The 13779-nt window shown below is 42.7% G+C and overlaps 1 protein-coding gene across 1 annotated transcript; it reads right to left on the reverse strand.

Annotated features, from left to right (window-relative positions):
- Window positions 1-50: 50 nt before the first annotated feature.
- LOC110493592 (calpain-9) lies at window positions 51-13394 on the reverse strand. Its single transcript, XM_021567952.3, has 19 exons — window positions 12997-13394; window positions 11897-11966; window positions 11516-11634; window positions 7916-8049; window positions 7478-7646; window positions 7024-7193; window positions 6833-6910; window positions 6526-6686; window positions 6074-6231; window positions 5691-5899; window positions 5464-5500; window positions 5302-5382; window positions 3901-3958; window positions 3597-3661; window positions 2376-2444; window positions 2160-2238; window positions 1805-1921; window positions 604-662; window positions 51-463 (listed from the first exon to the last, which is right to left on the reverse strand). Exons 1-19 carry the CDS (start codon window positions 13165-13167, stop codon window positions 437-439), a joined length of 2031 nt encoding a protein of 676 aa, XP_021423627.1. The 5' UTR covers window positions 13168-13394; the 3' UTR covers window positions 51-436.
- Between the last annotated feature and the right edge of the window lie 385 nt (window positions 13395-13779).

Raw genomic sequence — 13779 nt, forward strand, 5'->3', positions numbered from 1 at the left:
CATTTTAATATTTACGGAGAAATCTAAAGATCAGACACAAACAGCAGATATTACATTTTCATAATATATTTTAATTTTGTTTTATCCCAAACTGAGAAATCAACTGATACAGGGTGTCAACATGATACAACTTTTAAAACTTGATCAGTGCATTGTTTATTTTTGGAGCATCTCTGTAAACAGAATTTAATACAAATTCTCCTGATTGTCAAATACAATGGGCATAAGATCCAAACTGTGGCACAATCATGTTGGTTTAGTTTTAAAACAGAGTGAATTCAAAACAGACAAAGGCATACAACATTAAAACATAGCTATTACTACATAGCATATGCATATGTTCCCAGCAGGAACGACTCGAGATTAGTGTATTTGCAAGCAACACATATTGCATCCCAGGCCTGTTATTTAACTTTGTTCTTCTGCTGGATCCTCTTCAGACGTTCATGGACAGAAGGAGGAACTGAAAAGACAAAAGTCATTTCATAATCAAAAGCAAATCATGTCTTGGTGGGCACATCACATCGGATGGACTTTACAGTGGAAACATATACACTTATTATACAAAATGTAATGTTCATATTATAAACATTTTTATTATACCTGCAGTATGTTCATGTTGACCTGGCCTGTCTGGCCTTTGTCCAATGCTTGGAACACCCCTGGGGGAGGACAAATGTATATATTTTTTGTCAACAACCAACATTTGCAAGCAACACATATTGCATCCCAAGCCTGTTTTAAGTTCCTCGGCATACACATCACAGACAAACTGAATTGCTTCTCCCACACAGACAGCATCGCGAAAAAGGTGCAGTAGCGCCTCTTCAACCTCAGGAGGCTGAAGAAATTCGGCTTGTCACCAAAAGCACTCACAAACTTCTACAGATGCACAATCGAGAGCATCCTGGCGGGCTGTATCACCGCCTGGTACGGCAACTGCTCCGCCCACAACCGTAAGGCTCTCCAGAGGGTAGTGAGGTCTGCACAACGCATCACCACCCAATGTTACAGGAAGGCCATAAAGATCATCAAGGACAACAACCACCCGAGCCACTGCCTGGTCACCCCGCTATCATCCAGAAGGCGAGGTCAGTACAGGTGCATCAAAGCTGGGACCGAGAGACTGAAAAACAGCTTCTATCTCAAGGCCATCAGACTGTTAAACAGCCACCACTAACATTGAGTGGCTGCTGCCAACACACTGACTCAACTCCAGCCACTTTAATAATGGGAATCGATGAGAAATGATATAAAATATATCACTAGCCACTTTAAACAATGCTACCTAATATAATGTTTACATACCCTACATTATTCATCTCATATGTATACGTATATACTGTACTCTATATCATCTACTGCATCTTTATGTAATACATGTATCACTAGCCAATTTAACTATGCCACTTTGTTTACATACTCATCTCATATGTATATACTGTACTCGATACCATCTACTGTATCTTGCCTATGCCGCTCTGTACCATCACTCATTCATTTATCTTTATGTACATATTCTTTATCCCCCTACACTTGTGTGTATAAGACAGTAGTTTTGGAATTGTTAGATTACTTGTTGGTTATTACTGCATTGTCGGAACTAGAAGCACAAGCATTTCGCTACACTCGCATTAACATCTGCTAACTATGTGTATGTGACAAATAAAATTTGATTTGACATATTATTGGGTATGTCCAACAACTCCAAAGCATTAAACATCTCTGAGTGTTTACTTGTTCCACGAAAATACAAGTTATTTGACCAGCTACATTCCATAAGGTACAGTCCCTTGGTACTCACTGAACATATTTTCCAGGCGGACGATGCAGGTGAGGTAGTCATCAAAGTCGATATCGTAGTTCTCATCAGCGAACCTCAAGCCAAGCAGCTGGAGGAGCTTGGTGTTCAGATGCATGCCTTGGATGGTGGAGACAGAATGTTACTAGTTAGGCTCTGATTCACACCTGAAGTCACACCTTTGCCTTCGTCTTTCTGGCCCCCTGAAATGTCTTCTTGAGAGAGTGTGGGAGTACTCACAGAGAAAGAGACCTTCAAGATCAAAGACAGGATTCAACACTAGCATTCTACCATTGAGATATGACCTTCTATGCAGGCATTTTGTTCTAACCCTATGTACCACGCAGTAGTCTCTCACCTGCTGCTTTGAGAGCTATGCGGAGCTCATAGGAGGACATCTTCCCTGACCGGTCTGTGTCATAAGAAATGAAGAGCATCTGCAACCAACGCCATAGACATCGTTATCACCTTCAATCCACACACATGTTCAATATTAAATTGTCGTCATAGGCTATTGTATAACAATGTATATGATATTGTAACTGACAGCAAAATGTAGTCATGCTGTACTTACAATCCATTTCTTCATCTTTTCCCAGAAGACCTTGAACTCCTGGAACTCAAGCTGCCCTGAATTGTCAACCTGGATTGATCTGTCAAGGGAAGTAGCCTACATGACCAAAAGTATGTGGACATGCTCGTCAAACATCTTATTCCAAAATCATGGGCATTAATATTGAGTTGGTCCCTAAATTTGCTGCTATAACAGCCTCCACTCTTCTGGGAAGGCTTTCCACTCGATGGAACATTGCTGTGGGGACTTGCTTACATTCAGCTACAAGAGCATTAGTGAGGACGGGCACTGATGTAGGGCAATAAGGCCTGGCTCACAGTAGGCGTTCCAATTCTTCCCAAAGGTGTTCGATGGGGTTGAGGTCAGGGTTCTGTGCAAGCCAGTCAAGTTCTTCCACACCAATCTCAACAAAACATTTCTGTATGGACCTCGCTTTGTGCACAGGGGCATTGTCATGCTGAAACAGCAAAGGTCCTTCCCAAACTGTTGCCACAAAGTTGGAGAAACAAAATTGTCTAAAATGTAATTGTAGACTGTAGCATTAAGATTTCCCTTCACTGGAACTAAGAGGCCTAGCCCAAACCACGAAAAACAGGGTCCAGTGGCGGCGAGCTTGACATCACTCCAGCCGATGTTTGGCATTGCGATCCTTGGCCTGTGTGCGGCTGCTCGACCATGGAAATTATTTTAATGAAACTCCTGATGAACAGTCATTGTGCTGACGTTGCTTCCAGAGGCAGTTTGGAACTCGGTAGTGAGTGTTGCAACCGAGGACAGACAATTTACACGCTTCAGCACTCGGCAATCCCGTTCTGTGAGCTTGTGTGACCTACCACTTCACGGCTGAGACGTTGTTGCTCCTAGACGTTTCCACTTCACAATAACAGTACTTACAGTTGACCAAGGCAGCTCTAGCAGGGCAGAAATTTGACGAACTGACTTGCTGGAAAGGTGGCATCCTATGACAGTGAAAGTCACGGAGCTCTTCAGTAAAGCCATTCTACTTCGAATGTTTGTCTATGGAGATTGCATGACTGTGTGCTTGATTTTATACACCTGTCAGCAACTGTGTGGCTGAAATAGCCAAATCCCCTAATTCGAAGGTGTGTCCACATATTTTTGTATATATAGTGTATATTGTAAAAGCATGACTCCAATATTGATCACAATAATGCATTTTCCAAAGCCTCATTATAGGCGTTTAGGACAGGTAGAGGATACATCCATCAGGTTGATGATGCTGTGGCAGGTGTTGAGACTCAGACCGTCAAACTTGATCTCTCTCCCTGAAGGAAGAGAGAGGAACATCATAACAAATCCTTAAAATAATCACGATAATATTATAAAATCTGTAATCACAGATCCAGAGTGTGCAAGTTTTTTTTTTTTAAGCTTTAAAGAGTCAAGAGTCAACCTATGTGCGTGTGGACGTGTATTCAAATGACATTCGCTGAATTGCTCTTTATGCTCACGTCGGAGTTGTAATAACACACAATGGATGTGACTTAAGAGGAGGGCTGCTTACTCCTGCTAAGTACTCCATTCAACACCTGCTGAAGCTCCCTGGCAGAGATGGCCTGGTCCTAAGGAGAAGACACAATAGACAAAATATGATATTCTGGCTATGACCAATGAGTGGCGCACACGTTTCAAAGTTTATTCGCCACAGGACACAACAGGTGTAAACCAGTACAGTGAAATTCTTACGTTTGAGAGCACTTTCAGGTGAGTGCCAGTACCTTATTCAATGTGTAGGGGTACTGGAGTGGTTGAGGTGGGTTTATACATAAAAAGTGACTGGTAGTAGGATATACATGTAAACAGGGCTGAAAAGTGACTGGTAGTAGGATATACATGTAAACAGGGCTGAAAAGTGACTGGTAGTAGGATATACATGTAAACAGGGCTGAAAAGTGACTGGTTGTAGGATATACATGTAAACAGGGCTGAAAAGTGACTGGTAGTAGGATATACATGTAAACAGGGCTGAAAAGTGACTGGTAGTAGGATATACATGTAAACAGGGCTGAAAAGTGACTGGTAGTAGGATATACATGTAAACAGGGCTGAAAAGTGACTGGTAGTAGGATATACATGTAAACAGTGCTGAAAAGTGACTGGTTGTAGGATATACATGTAAACAGGGCTGAAAAGTGACTGGTAGTAGGATATACATGTAAACAGGGCTGAAAAGTGACTGGTAGTAGGATATACATGTAAAGAGGGCTGAAAAGTGACTGGTTGTAGGATATACATGTAAAGCGGGCTGAAAAGTGACTGGTAGTAGGATATACATGTAAACAGGGCTGAAAAGTGACTGGTAGTAGGATATACATGTAAACAGGGCTGAAAAGTGACTGGTTGTAGGATATACATGTAAACAGGGCTGAAAAGTGACTGGTTGTAGGATATACATGTAAACAGGGCTGAAAAGTGACTGGTAGCAGGAATATATAAATACATTGTGGTAATATACAGTACCGATGGTAATATATACATGTATAGAGGAGTAACAGTGACCAGTAGCAGGAATAGCTAGATACTAATGGAAATCAATAATCAATTCATCACAGCGTAAATGGTAGTAATAAATCTAATCACTAATCATTTTAACAGCAGCGTAGGTGTGGGGGGGTGTGTGGCGTCAATAATGAGTGTGTGAGTAAGGCTGTGAGTGTGTGCGCGTGTGAGTAAGAGTGACAGTGAGGGTGTGTGTGTGTCAGAGTGGGTAGAGTGTGTGGATCGTCTGTGGGAGTGGGATATTATAAGAGGAAGAGCAGTAGTTGTTAGCCATTTAACAGTCTTATGACCAGGGGGTACGACATTACTGTTTTCCTTCGACATGCTCATAGTATCTGAATCAGTGACATTGCCAGTTTAGCAGAAACAGCTCTCCTCATTTCTCATAATATTTTTACTTTCTTACCGAACCAGCAATCTTTTCAAACATTCTTCTCAGTCCCTTCTCCTCATCCGTCTCCTCCTCTGGTAGACTGGGCATTGGGGGCTGAGAGATACATCACAATACATCATCAACGGGAAGTAAAGAGCATTGCAGTTTTGTGGTATTCAATAGCAGAATACTTACATCGGGCAAATCAGCATCTACTGTGTTTCCCATCTCCCTGTTGATGACAACATCCTGTGATTAGCTTTCTATCACATACATTAACTTGTCCAGCAAATCTTACATTGAATAAAAGTCAAACAAATCTTAGTGTGGATTGGCTACAGCCATCAAGGGCTTTCATTCAACCTATCTGCTTGAAACTAATACTGATTCACAGACAATACTCCCAAACGTAAATATCATACATGGTTCCGGCTGCCTTCTCAGAGAAGATGCGTATGATGAAGTCGGCCTCGTCGTGGGGCTGGAAGGTGGTGGGCACCAGCAGGTAGTTCCCTGGGGGCAAGGTGAAGCGCTCGGAGATCTCCCTCACGTTGATGTAGGTCTTACTGCGAGCCTTGGACCCATTGTACCGGAAGAAGTCTTTCCCCAGATGGTCCTCATCTGCAGGGGCCTGAGGGAGAAGAGAGAGGGAGGGACATGTTTTTAGAGACCCTTCAAATTCTAATGGGGAACTTTGTGATGAACCACAATAACAGTAACTATAGGTAGCATGTACTAGGAAATTGAAAGCCAATGTATTCCTATTGTTTGTGCATATGGTCTCTTTGCCTGTTGTCCCTCTAACCTCGTAAAGAGCAAAGCCGATGGTTTGCAGGTCCAGTCCCTCTTTCCTCAGCGCACGGCGGTTCTTCTGCATCAGAGCGATGACCACGCTGCACTTATCATTATTATCGTCAGCATGCAGCAGGGTCAGCTTGAACTGAGGGTTGGTCCAAAATGTATCTGGGGGAAAACAGGTTTAAATGGTTGTATTGTTGCTGGGCTGGAACAAAAGCCTACATACACTATCTGGCATTCCAGAATCAGTGTTGGTCACTTCTGGCACAGTGGATTCATCATAAAGATACAATTGGCATTCCTTTTATCTGGGTCATCAAACTTGTATGAACCAAGCTGACTGTCACATTACAAAGCTCAGATAGAAATGTACAGTGTAGAACATACATGTCCATCTCTCATGTAGAATAGGGAATCAAGTCAAGTCTATTTATTACATTTCGGTCTGCAACCTCTCACCTATGAAGTTCCGGCAGCCGCCTGCGGTGGAGCCACGGATCCAGTTGCCCTCGAACATGTTCACCTCCCACTTCCGCTTGGTTTCGTCCGTCAGAGAGTCCGGCGTCAGGTTGCAGATCTCTATCTTGTCGTAGTTGGCCTTGAAGTCCTCAAACTCCATCCTGAAATAAGCAACCATTTTGATTCAGAAAAGTCTTGTATACACGAGTGGTCCCCAGGCCACTGGAAAACCTATTGCTGTTGAACATGCGGGAAACTTTGATGTAGTGCCAGATGTAAAACTATTACAATCGCTGTTGTTACTAACCAGAATTCACCATCATCCATGGAGTTCTGAAGAATGCGTTTCTTCTCAGAACTGTCGATCACATTCCACTCCCTGGACCTGTAAGAGAGAGAACAGATGACAGAATAACCACTCTCCTATAATGCATAGTGTATGCTGGTTTTTATTCCTACTCATCTCAGCAACACTTGATGGAAATTAACTGGACTCACTCATCACTCCAGGCACCGTTCCATTCCACCTGTCCCCAAGGGTTCCTGATCCGGATCAGCTTGACCTTTTTCCCTCTGTAGTTAACCTCCTCAAGGCCTGTGATGGAGTAGGCGTGTCCCTTCACCAGTCCTGAAGCTGTCTGGGCCTCTGACTCAGCAGAGCTGGTGATCTGGAGAGAAGAAAAAACAGAAATTGTATCAGCCATAAAAGACCAGGACTATGTCTCTCAAACCTGGACCCATATTCACAAAGTGTCTAATAGTAGTTGGAGTGCAGATCTAGGATCAGGTTCATCCTGTCTATATTATCTTATTCATTGTAATCTAAAAAACAAAAACTGATCCTATATCTGACCAGCACTCCTATTCTGAGAAGCTTTGGAAATACGTGACCTGGTGTCTAAGGACCACATGTATAATGGTCTTTCATTGAAACTGGTCTGGAGGCCCTTACGTCAATAGAGCAGCCCATCATTGAGCCTCTGTCGTAGGCCTTCTTCATGATGTTGAACAGGTCAGTTGGAGCACTTTTGGTCTCGTACGTCTCCCCCACACCGCCGGTGAAGTCCTCCATGGCCTCCAGGGTAGAGCCTCCCTTCAGGGACTCATAGCTCCCGTTCAACCTGACAGGACAAGGAATGGGATGGAATGGGTTAACTAGGGATATAATTGCCGTCAAATAGCAGGCATCTGAAAATGAATCCAAGCTTTGCGGAGTGTCTGCATGCATTTGGTGAAAAATTGGTTACAATCATCCAATACTCATGTTTTACATGAACTACACACTATCAAGCAAACGTGGCGATAAGTGACAATAGTTGTACAAAACACCTATTTGAGTTTTGCATAAATGTTATACCTGTACTTTTCAAAGTTTACAAGTTACACATACTTGGCATAGGCCTTCTCCAACAGTGCGCTCCAAAACTCGTTGTTGGAGGCAGAGTGGAGCAGCACCAGGCGGTTCCTCACAGCAGGCAGTCGGTCATCCACCACCACGTCCAGCCATCTGTTGTGCTGCCAGAACTGGAGGAGAGAGACTATACTTAAGCAATAAGGCCCGAGGCGGTGAGGTATGAGGCCAATATACCATGGCTAAGGGCTGTATCCAGGCACGACGCAACGTGGAGTTCATGGCTCGAACCACCCAGTTTATAATTACGGATGACTTCCTTTAACTAAATAATTGTGTAATCACTGATGTCAATACAGTAAGTACTATGTACAGTGGGAAGAAAAAGTATGTGAACCCTTTGGAATTACCTGGATTTCTGCAGATATTGGTCATAACATTTTATCTGATCTTCCTCTAAATCACAACAATAGACAAACAGCCTGCTTAAACTAATAACACGCAAACAATTAATTGTTAATGTCTATTGAACACACCGTGTAAATATTCACAGTGCAGGTTGGAAAAAATATGTGAACCCTTGGATTTAATAACAGGTTGACCCTCCTTTGGCAGCAATAACCTCAAACAAACATTTTCTGTAGTTGCGGATCAGACCTGCACAACGGTCAGGGGGAATTTTGGACCATTCCTCTTTACAAAACTGTTTCAGTTCCACACTATTCTTGGGATGTCTAGTGTGAACCGTGCTCGAGGTCATGCCACAGCATCTCAATCGGGTTGAGGTCAGGACTGACTGGGCCACACCAGAAGGCGTATTTTCTTCTGTTCAAGCCAATCTGGTGTTGATTTACTTCTGTCTTTTGGGTTGTTGTCCTGTTGCATCACCTAACTTCTGTTGAGCTTTAATTGGCGGACAGATAGCCTTACATTCTCCTGCAAGCTGTCCAGGCCCTGATGCAGCCCCAAACCATGATGCTCCCTCCACCATAGTTTACAGTTGGGATGAGATTTTGATGTTGGTGTGCTGTGCCTTTTTTTCTCCACACATAGTGTTGTGTATTCCTTCCAAACAACACAACTTTAGTTTCATCCACAAAATATTTTGCCAGTAGCGCTGTGGAACATCCAGGTGCTCTTTTGCGAACTTCAGACGTGCAGCAATGTTTTTTTGGACAGCAGTGGCTTTTTCCATGGTGTCCTCCCATGAGCACCATTCTTGTACAGTGTTTTACGTATCGTAGACTCGTCAACAGAGATGTTAGCATCTTCCAAAGATTTCTGTAAGTCTTTAGCTGACACTCTAGGATTCTTCTTAACCTTATTGAGCATTCTGTGCTCTTGCAGTCATCTTTGCAGGACGGCCACTCCTAGGGAGAGTAGCAACAGTGATGACATTTCTCCATTTATAGACAATTTGTCTTACTGTGGACTGACTTTTAGAAATACTTTTGTAACCCTTTCCAGCTTCATGCATGGCAACATTTCTTAATCTTAGGTCTTCTGAGATTTCTTTTGTTCGTGGCATGTTTCACATCCGGAAACGCTTCTTGTGAATTTTTTATTGGGCAGGGCAGCTCTAATCAATATCTCTAATCTCGCCTCATTGATTCGACTCCAGGTTAGTTGACGCCTGACTCCAATTAGCTTCTGGAGAAGTCATTAGCTTAGGGGTTCACATACAGTGCCTTGCGAAAGTATTCGGCCCCCATGAACTTTGCGACCTTTTGCCACATTTCCGGCTTCAAACATAAAGATATAAAACTGTATATTTTTGTGAAGAATCAACAACAAGTGGGACACAATCATGAAGTGGAACGACATTTATTGGATATTTCAAACTTTTTTAACAATTCAAAAACTTAAAAATTGGGCGTGCAAAATTATTCAGCCCCCTTAAGTTAATACTTTGTAGCGCCACCTTTTGCTGCGATTACAGCTGTAAGTCGCTTGGGGTATGTCTCTATCAGTTTTGCACATCGAGAGACTGACATTTTTTCCCATTCCTCCTTGCAAAACAGCTCGAGCTCAGTGAGGTTGGATGGTGAGCATTTGTGAACAGCAGTTTTCAGTTCTTTCCACAGATTCTCGATTGGATTCAGGTCTGGACTTTGACTTGGCCATTCTAACACCTGGATATGTTTATTTTTGAACCATTCCATTGTAGATTTTGCTTTATGTTTTGGATCATTGTCTTGTTGGAAGACAAATCTCCGTCCCAGTCTCAGGTCTTTTGCAGACTCCATCAGGTTTTCTTCCAGAATGGTCCTGTATTTGGCTCCATCCATCTTCCCATCAATTTTAACCATATTCCCTGTCCCTGCTGAAGAAAAGCAGGCCCAAACCATGATGCTGCCACCACCATGTTTGACAGTGGGGATAGTGTGTTCAGGGTGATGAGCTGTGTTGCTTTTACGCCAAACATAACGTTTTGCATTGTTGCCAAAAAGTTCAATTTTGGTTTCATCTGACCAGAGCACCTTCTTCCACATGTTTGGTGTGTCTCCCAGGTGGCTTGTGGCAAACTTTAAACGACACTTTAAGAAATGGCTTTCTTTTTGCCACTCTTCCATAAAGGCCAGATTTGTGCAATATACGACTGATTGTTGTCCTATGGACAGAGTCTCCCACCTCAGCTGTAGATCTCTGCAGTTCATCCAGAGTGATCATGGGCCTCTTGGCTGCATCTCTGATCAGTCTTCTCCTTGTATGAGCTGAAAGTTTAGAGGGACGGCCAGGTCTTGGTAGATTTGCAGTGGTCTGATGCTCCTTCCATTTCAATATTATCGCTTGCACAGTGCTCCTTGGGATGTTTAAAGCTTGGGAAATCTTTTTGTATCCAAATCCGGCTTTAAACTTCTTCACAACAGTATCTCGGACCTGCCTGGTGTGTTCCTTGTTCTTCATGATGCTCTCTGCGCTTTTGACGGACCTCTGAGACTATCACAGTGCAGGTGCATTTATACTGAGACTTGATTACACACAGGTGGATTGTATTTATCATCATTAGTCATTTAGGTCAACATTGGATCATTCAGAGATTCTCACTGAACTTCTGGAGAGAGTTTGCTGCACTGAAAGTAAAGGGGCTGAATAATTTTGCACGCCCAATTTTTCAGTTTTTGATTTGTTAAAAATGTTTGAAATATCCAATAAATGTCGTTCCACTTCATGATTGTGTCCCACTTGTTGTTGATTCTTCACAAAAAAATACAGTTTTATATCTTTATGTTTGAAGCCTGAAATGTGGCAAAAGGTCGCAAAGTTCAAGGGGGCCGAATACTTTCGCAAGGCACTGTACTTTTTCCAACTTACACTGTGAATGCTTAAATTATGTATTCAATATAGACAAGAAAAACACAATCATTTGTGTGTTATTAGTTTAAGCACACTGTGTTTGTCTGTTGTTGTGACTTAGATGAAGATCAGGTCAAATTGTATGTCAAATTAATTCAGAAATCCAGATAATTCCAAATGGTTTACATAATTGTTACAGTGGCAAGAAAAAGTAACATTTAAGACTCTGTGAATATTCTGTGAATATTCATTCTGTGAATAATGTAATATTGTCATATAGATAAAATGCAATGTTCTGTCAATAAAAGTTGAGAGTGGACGATTTTTGGTGGGCGATTCTACCTGGAAGTGGAAGATGCCAGCGTAGCTGCGGTCAAAGCCCTGGTCGTTGGGCACCACTCTGGCCAGGGTCTCCTTATGGAGGGTCAGAGAGGCAATGGCTGCCAGGAGCCAGCAGTCCCCTGGGTGACACAGACAGTGACAGACAGAGAGATTTAGCGAGTCAGGACCTACACACTGAAAGCCATGGACATAACCCCCCATCTTAGCTGTCGTATGTGATGCTAGAGTCTAAGTTTTAAATTCAATGCCCGGGGGCCTTTTCAGGCCCGCAATCTGCTTTATTGTGGTCCCCAGACAAATATCTCATTGTTATTTCTAGTGTTTGGATATGGATGTATGATATACGATTTGTATCATATAAGAAGCATTATGTATACAAACCTAGTGCTCCTTGACATATGTCTGTCCTGTCAGCCCCACCGACTATGAATTCGGGATTCTCGCAAAGTTCCTGTAAAAGAATAGGAGCAGGTGTAAGAGGCTTAGTGACAGTGGAGAAACAGGTTTAAACGGAGATGGGGTTAGGAGTGACTCTGCCGCCTCGGGTAGGTGTGTTCACATTCCTGGCGTCTTAATCAGTCAAAGTCCCCAGTCACTGGAACGCAGAAACACAGAGAGGCGGTACAGGTATTCATTCACAAGGGTCACCCAAGAGAAAAATCTGTAAGGATCATAAATAGGATCTTAGTTGGATCTTTCCCATTTTAGTATCTAATGTTACAGGGAGGGATGGTTTTCTTGGAGGTTTGAGGTATGCTAGTTTTAATGGTTGATCACAGATCTTATTCGTTACACACTGCTGTATCAACCTTGGCAAGGCACTCACTCTCAATGGCAGTGTGTGGTCAGCGGTATGTATTGAAATGCACAGTGTGAAAGTTGTTGTGGATATACAATGAGTGAAAACTGGCTAGCGTAAACTCCTAAGATTAGCTAACCTCTCTGAGCACATAACCACCACTCCCAGCAAAGTCAACAGAGAGATAACATTCAATGCATGCTTCAAGGCTACATTCCAGAAGACTGTGCCCTACACGTGAGACAGGCATGTACAGCATCTCTAGCTTCATTTGTGTACATAGGACATGTTAAAGTTCCACGTTTCAAGACATGAAGCACTGCAGAAAGGGAATTTGATATTAGCCAAATAAAAGTATCAGCTAATACATTCCTTTCTTACAGTACTGGTTTTAAAGGGATGGTTGGATAAAAGCTTGTCATCAACAGACAGAACTGGCCAGGTCATGAGGTTTGATATAATGTGAATAAGGTAAATATAAGGATTATAGTCTTCTATACTTTAACATTGTATAGTGTCTTGCCTTCAGATCAAATTAGCACAATCTACCTACAACAGAGACCCCACCCAGGCCATTCCTTCTCAACGATCAACTACAAGTATTCTAATTACACTGTAATTACCACTTACTGTATTTGTCCCATTAGCGCCCTCGTAGTAGACCATTTGTACTATAGCTTACCCCAGGCCTCTTCCATTCAAAGTTGATGGGCACGCTCTGGCTGTAGTAGAGGGATGAGTCGCAGGCAGGGAAGTCTGGGTCCTCAAACAGTCTCTTCTTCTGTAAACACTCCTGCCTCAGCTGCTCAAAAGTCTTCCCATCCCCTTGGGTGCTGATCGACTTGGCGGGCATCTTGAGGGCTCAGACTAAAGGGGAAACTAGGGAGAGATGGAGGAGGACGGTGTGTGTGTGTGTGTGTGGGAGAGATGTCCCTTGTTTGTGAGCAGTGACAGAGACTGGGAGAGAGAGAGAGGGGCGTTGGTGTTTTGCCAGTCCTGTTTCTTTGATGTGTATGTGGTTTGGACGGAGTGACAAGCTTGTCAAGCAGGTGGGTAGATAGGTACACACCCTCCAGACATAAACTGGTTTGTCCACTCCCATGGCAACACACCTGACCTCGCCCACTTTCCCTGCCCAACTGGCTGTTTCTGCTCGCTCTTTAATATGAGAGTTCACTATAGAATGTGTTCTAGAATGTCTGGTTTTAGGTAGTGACAGATTTTAAGTCACTGCTAACATGTTATGTATATTTGAAGTGGAACAGCACAAGATCCAAGTTTTAGTTCTTAAAGATCAGGATCAATTTGTGGAGAAATAGTTGATCCTATGACGTTATTAAAAGGCCATTTACAAATAAAAGGCTGATATGAACAGAAAATGTATGTCAACTGACAAGATTATCCATTTGTTTTATCTTTACCATTACAGATATGAAACAATAAACACTCCAAGTCCAAATCTTTC

The sequence above is a fragment of the Oncorhynchus mykiss genome, chromosome 17 (genome assembly GCF_057628025.1).
Source record: "Oncorhynchus mykiss isolate SJ-2025 chromosome 17, ASM5762802v1, whole genome shotgun sequence".
Taxonomy (NCBI): domain Eukaryota; kingdom Metazoa; phylum Chordata; class Actinopteri; order Salmoniformes; family Salmonidae; genus Oncorhynchus; species Oncorhynchus mykiss.

Coding starts and splice junctions, on each gene's coding strand:
- LOC110493592 (XM_021567952.3), bottom strand. CDS start 13,167: ATGCCCGCCAAGTCGATCAGCACCCAAGGGGATGGGAAGACTTTTGAG. Junction 8,050..11,515: donor CTGGCATCTTCCACTTCCAG/GTAGAATCGCCC, acceptor TCTCTCCTCCAG/TTCTGGCAGCACAACAGATG. Junction 5,501..5,690: donor GAGAAGGCAGCCGGAACCAT/GTATGATATTTA, acceptor TGTCATCAACAG/GGAGATGGGAAACACAGTAG.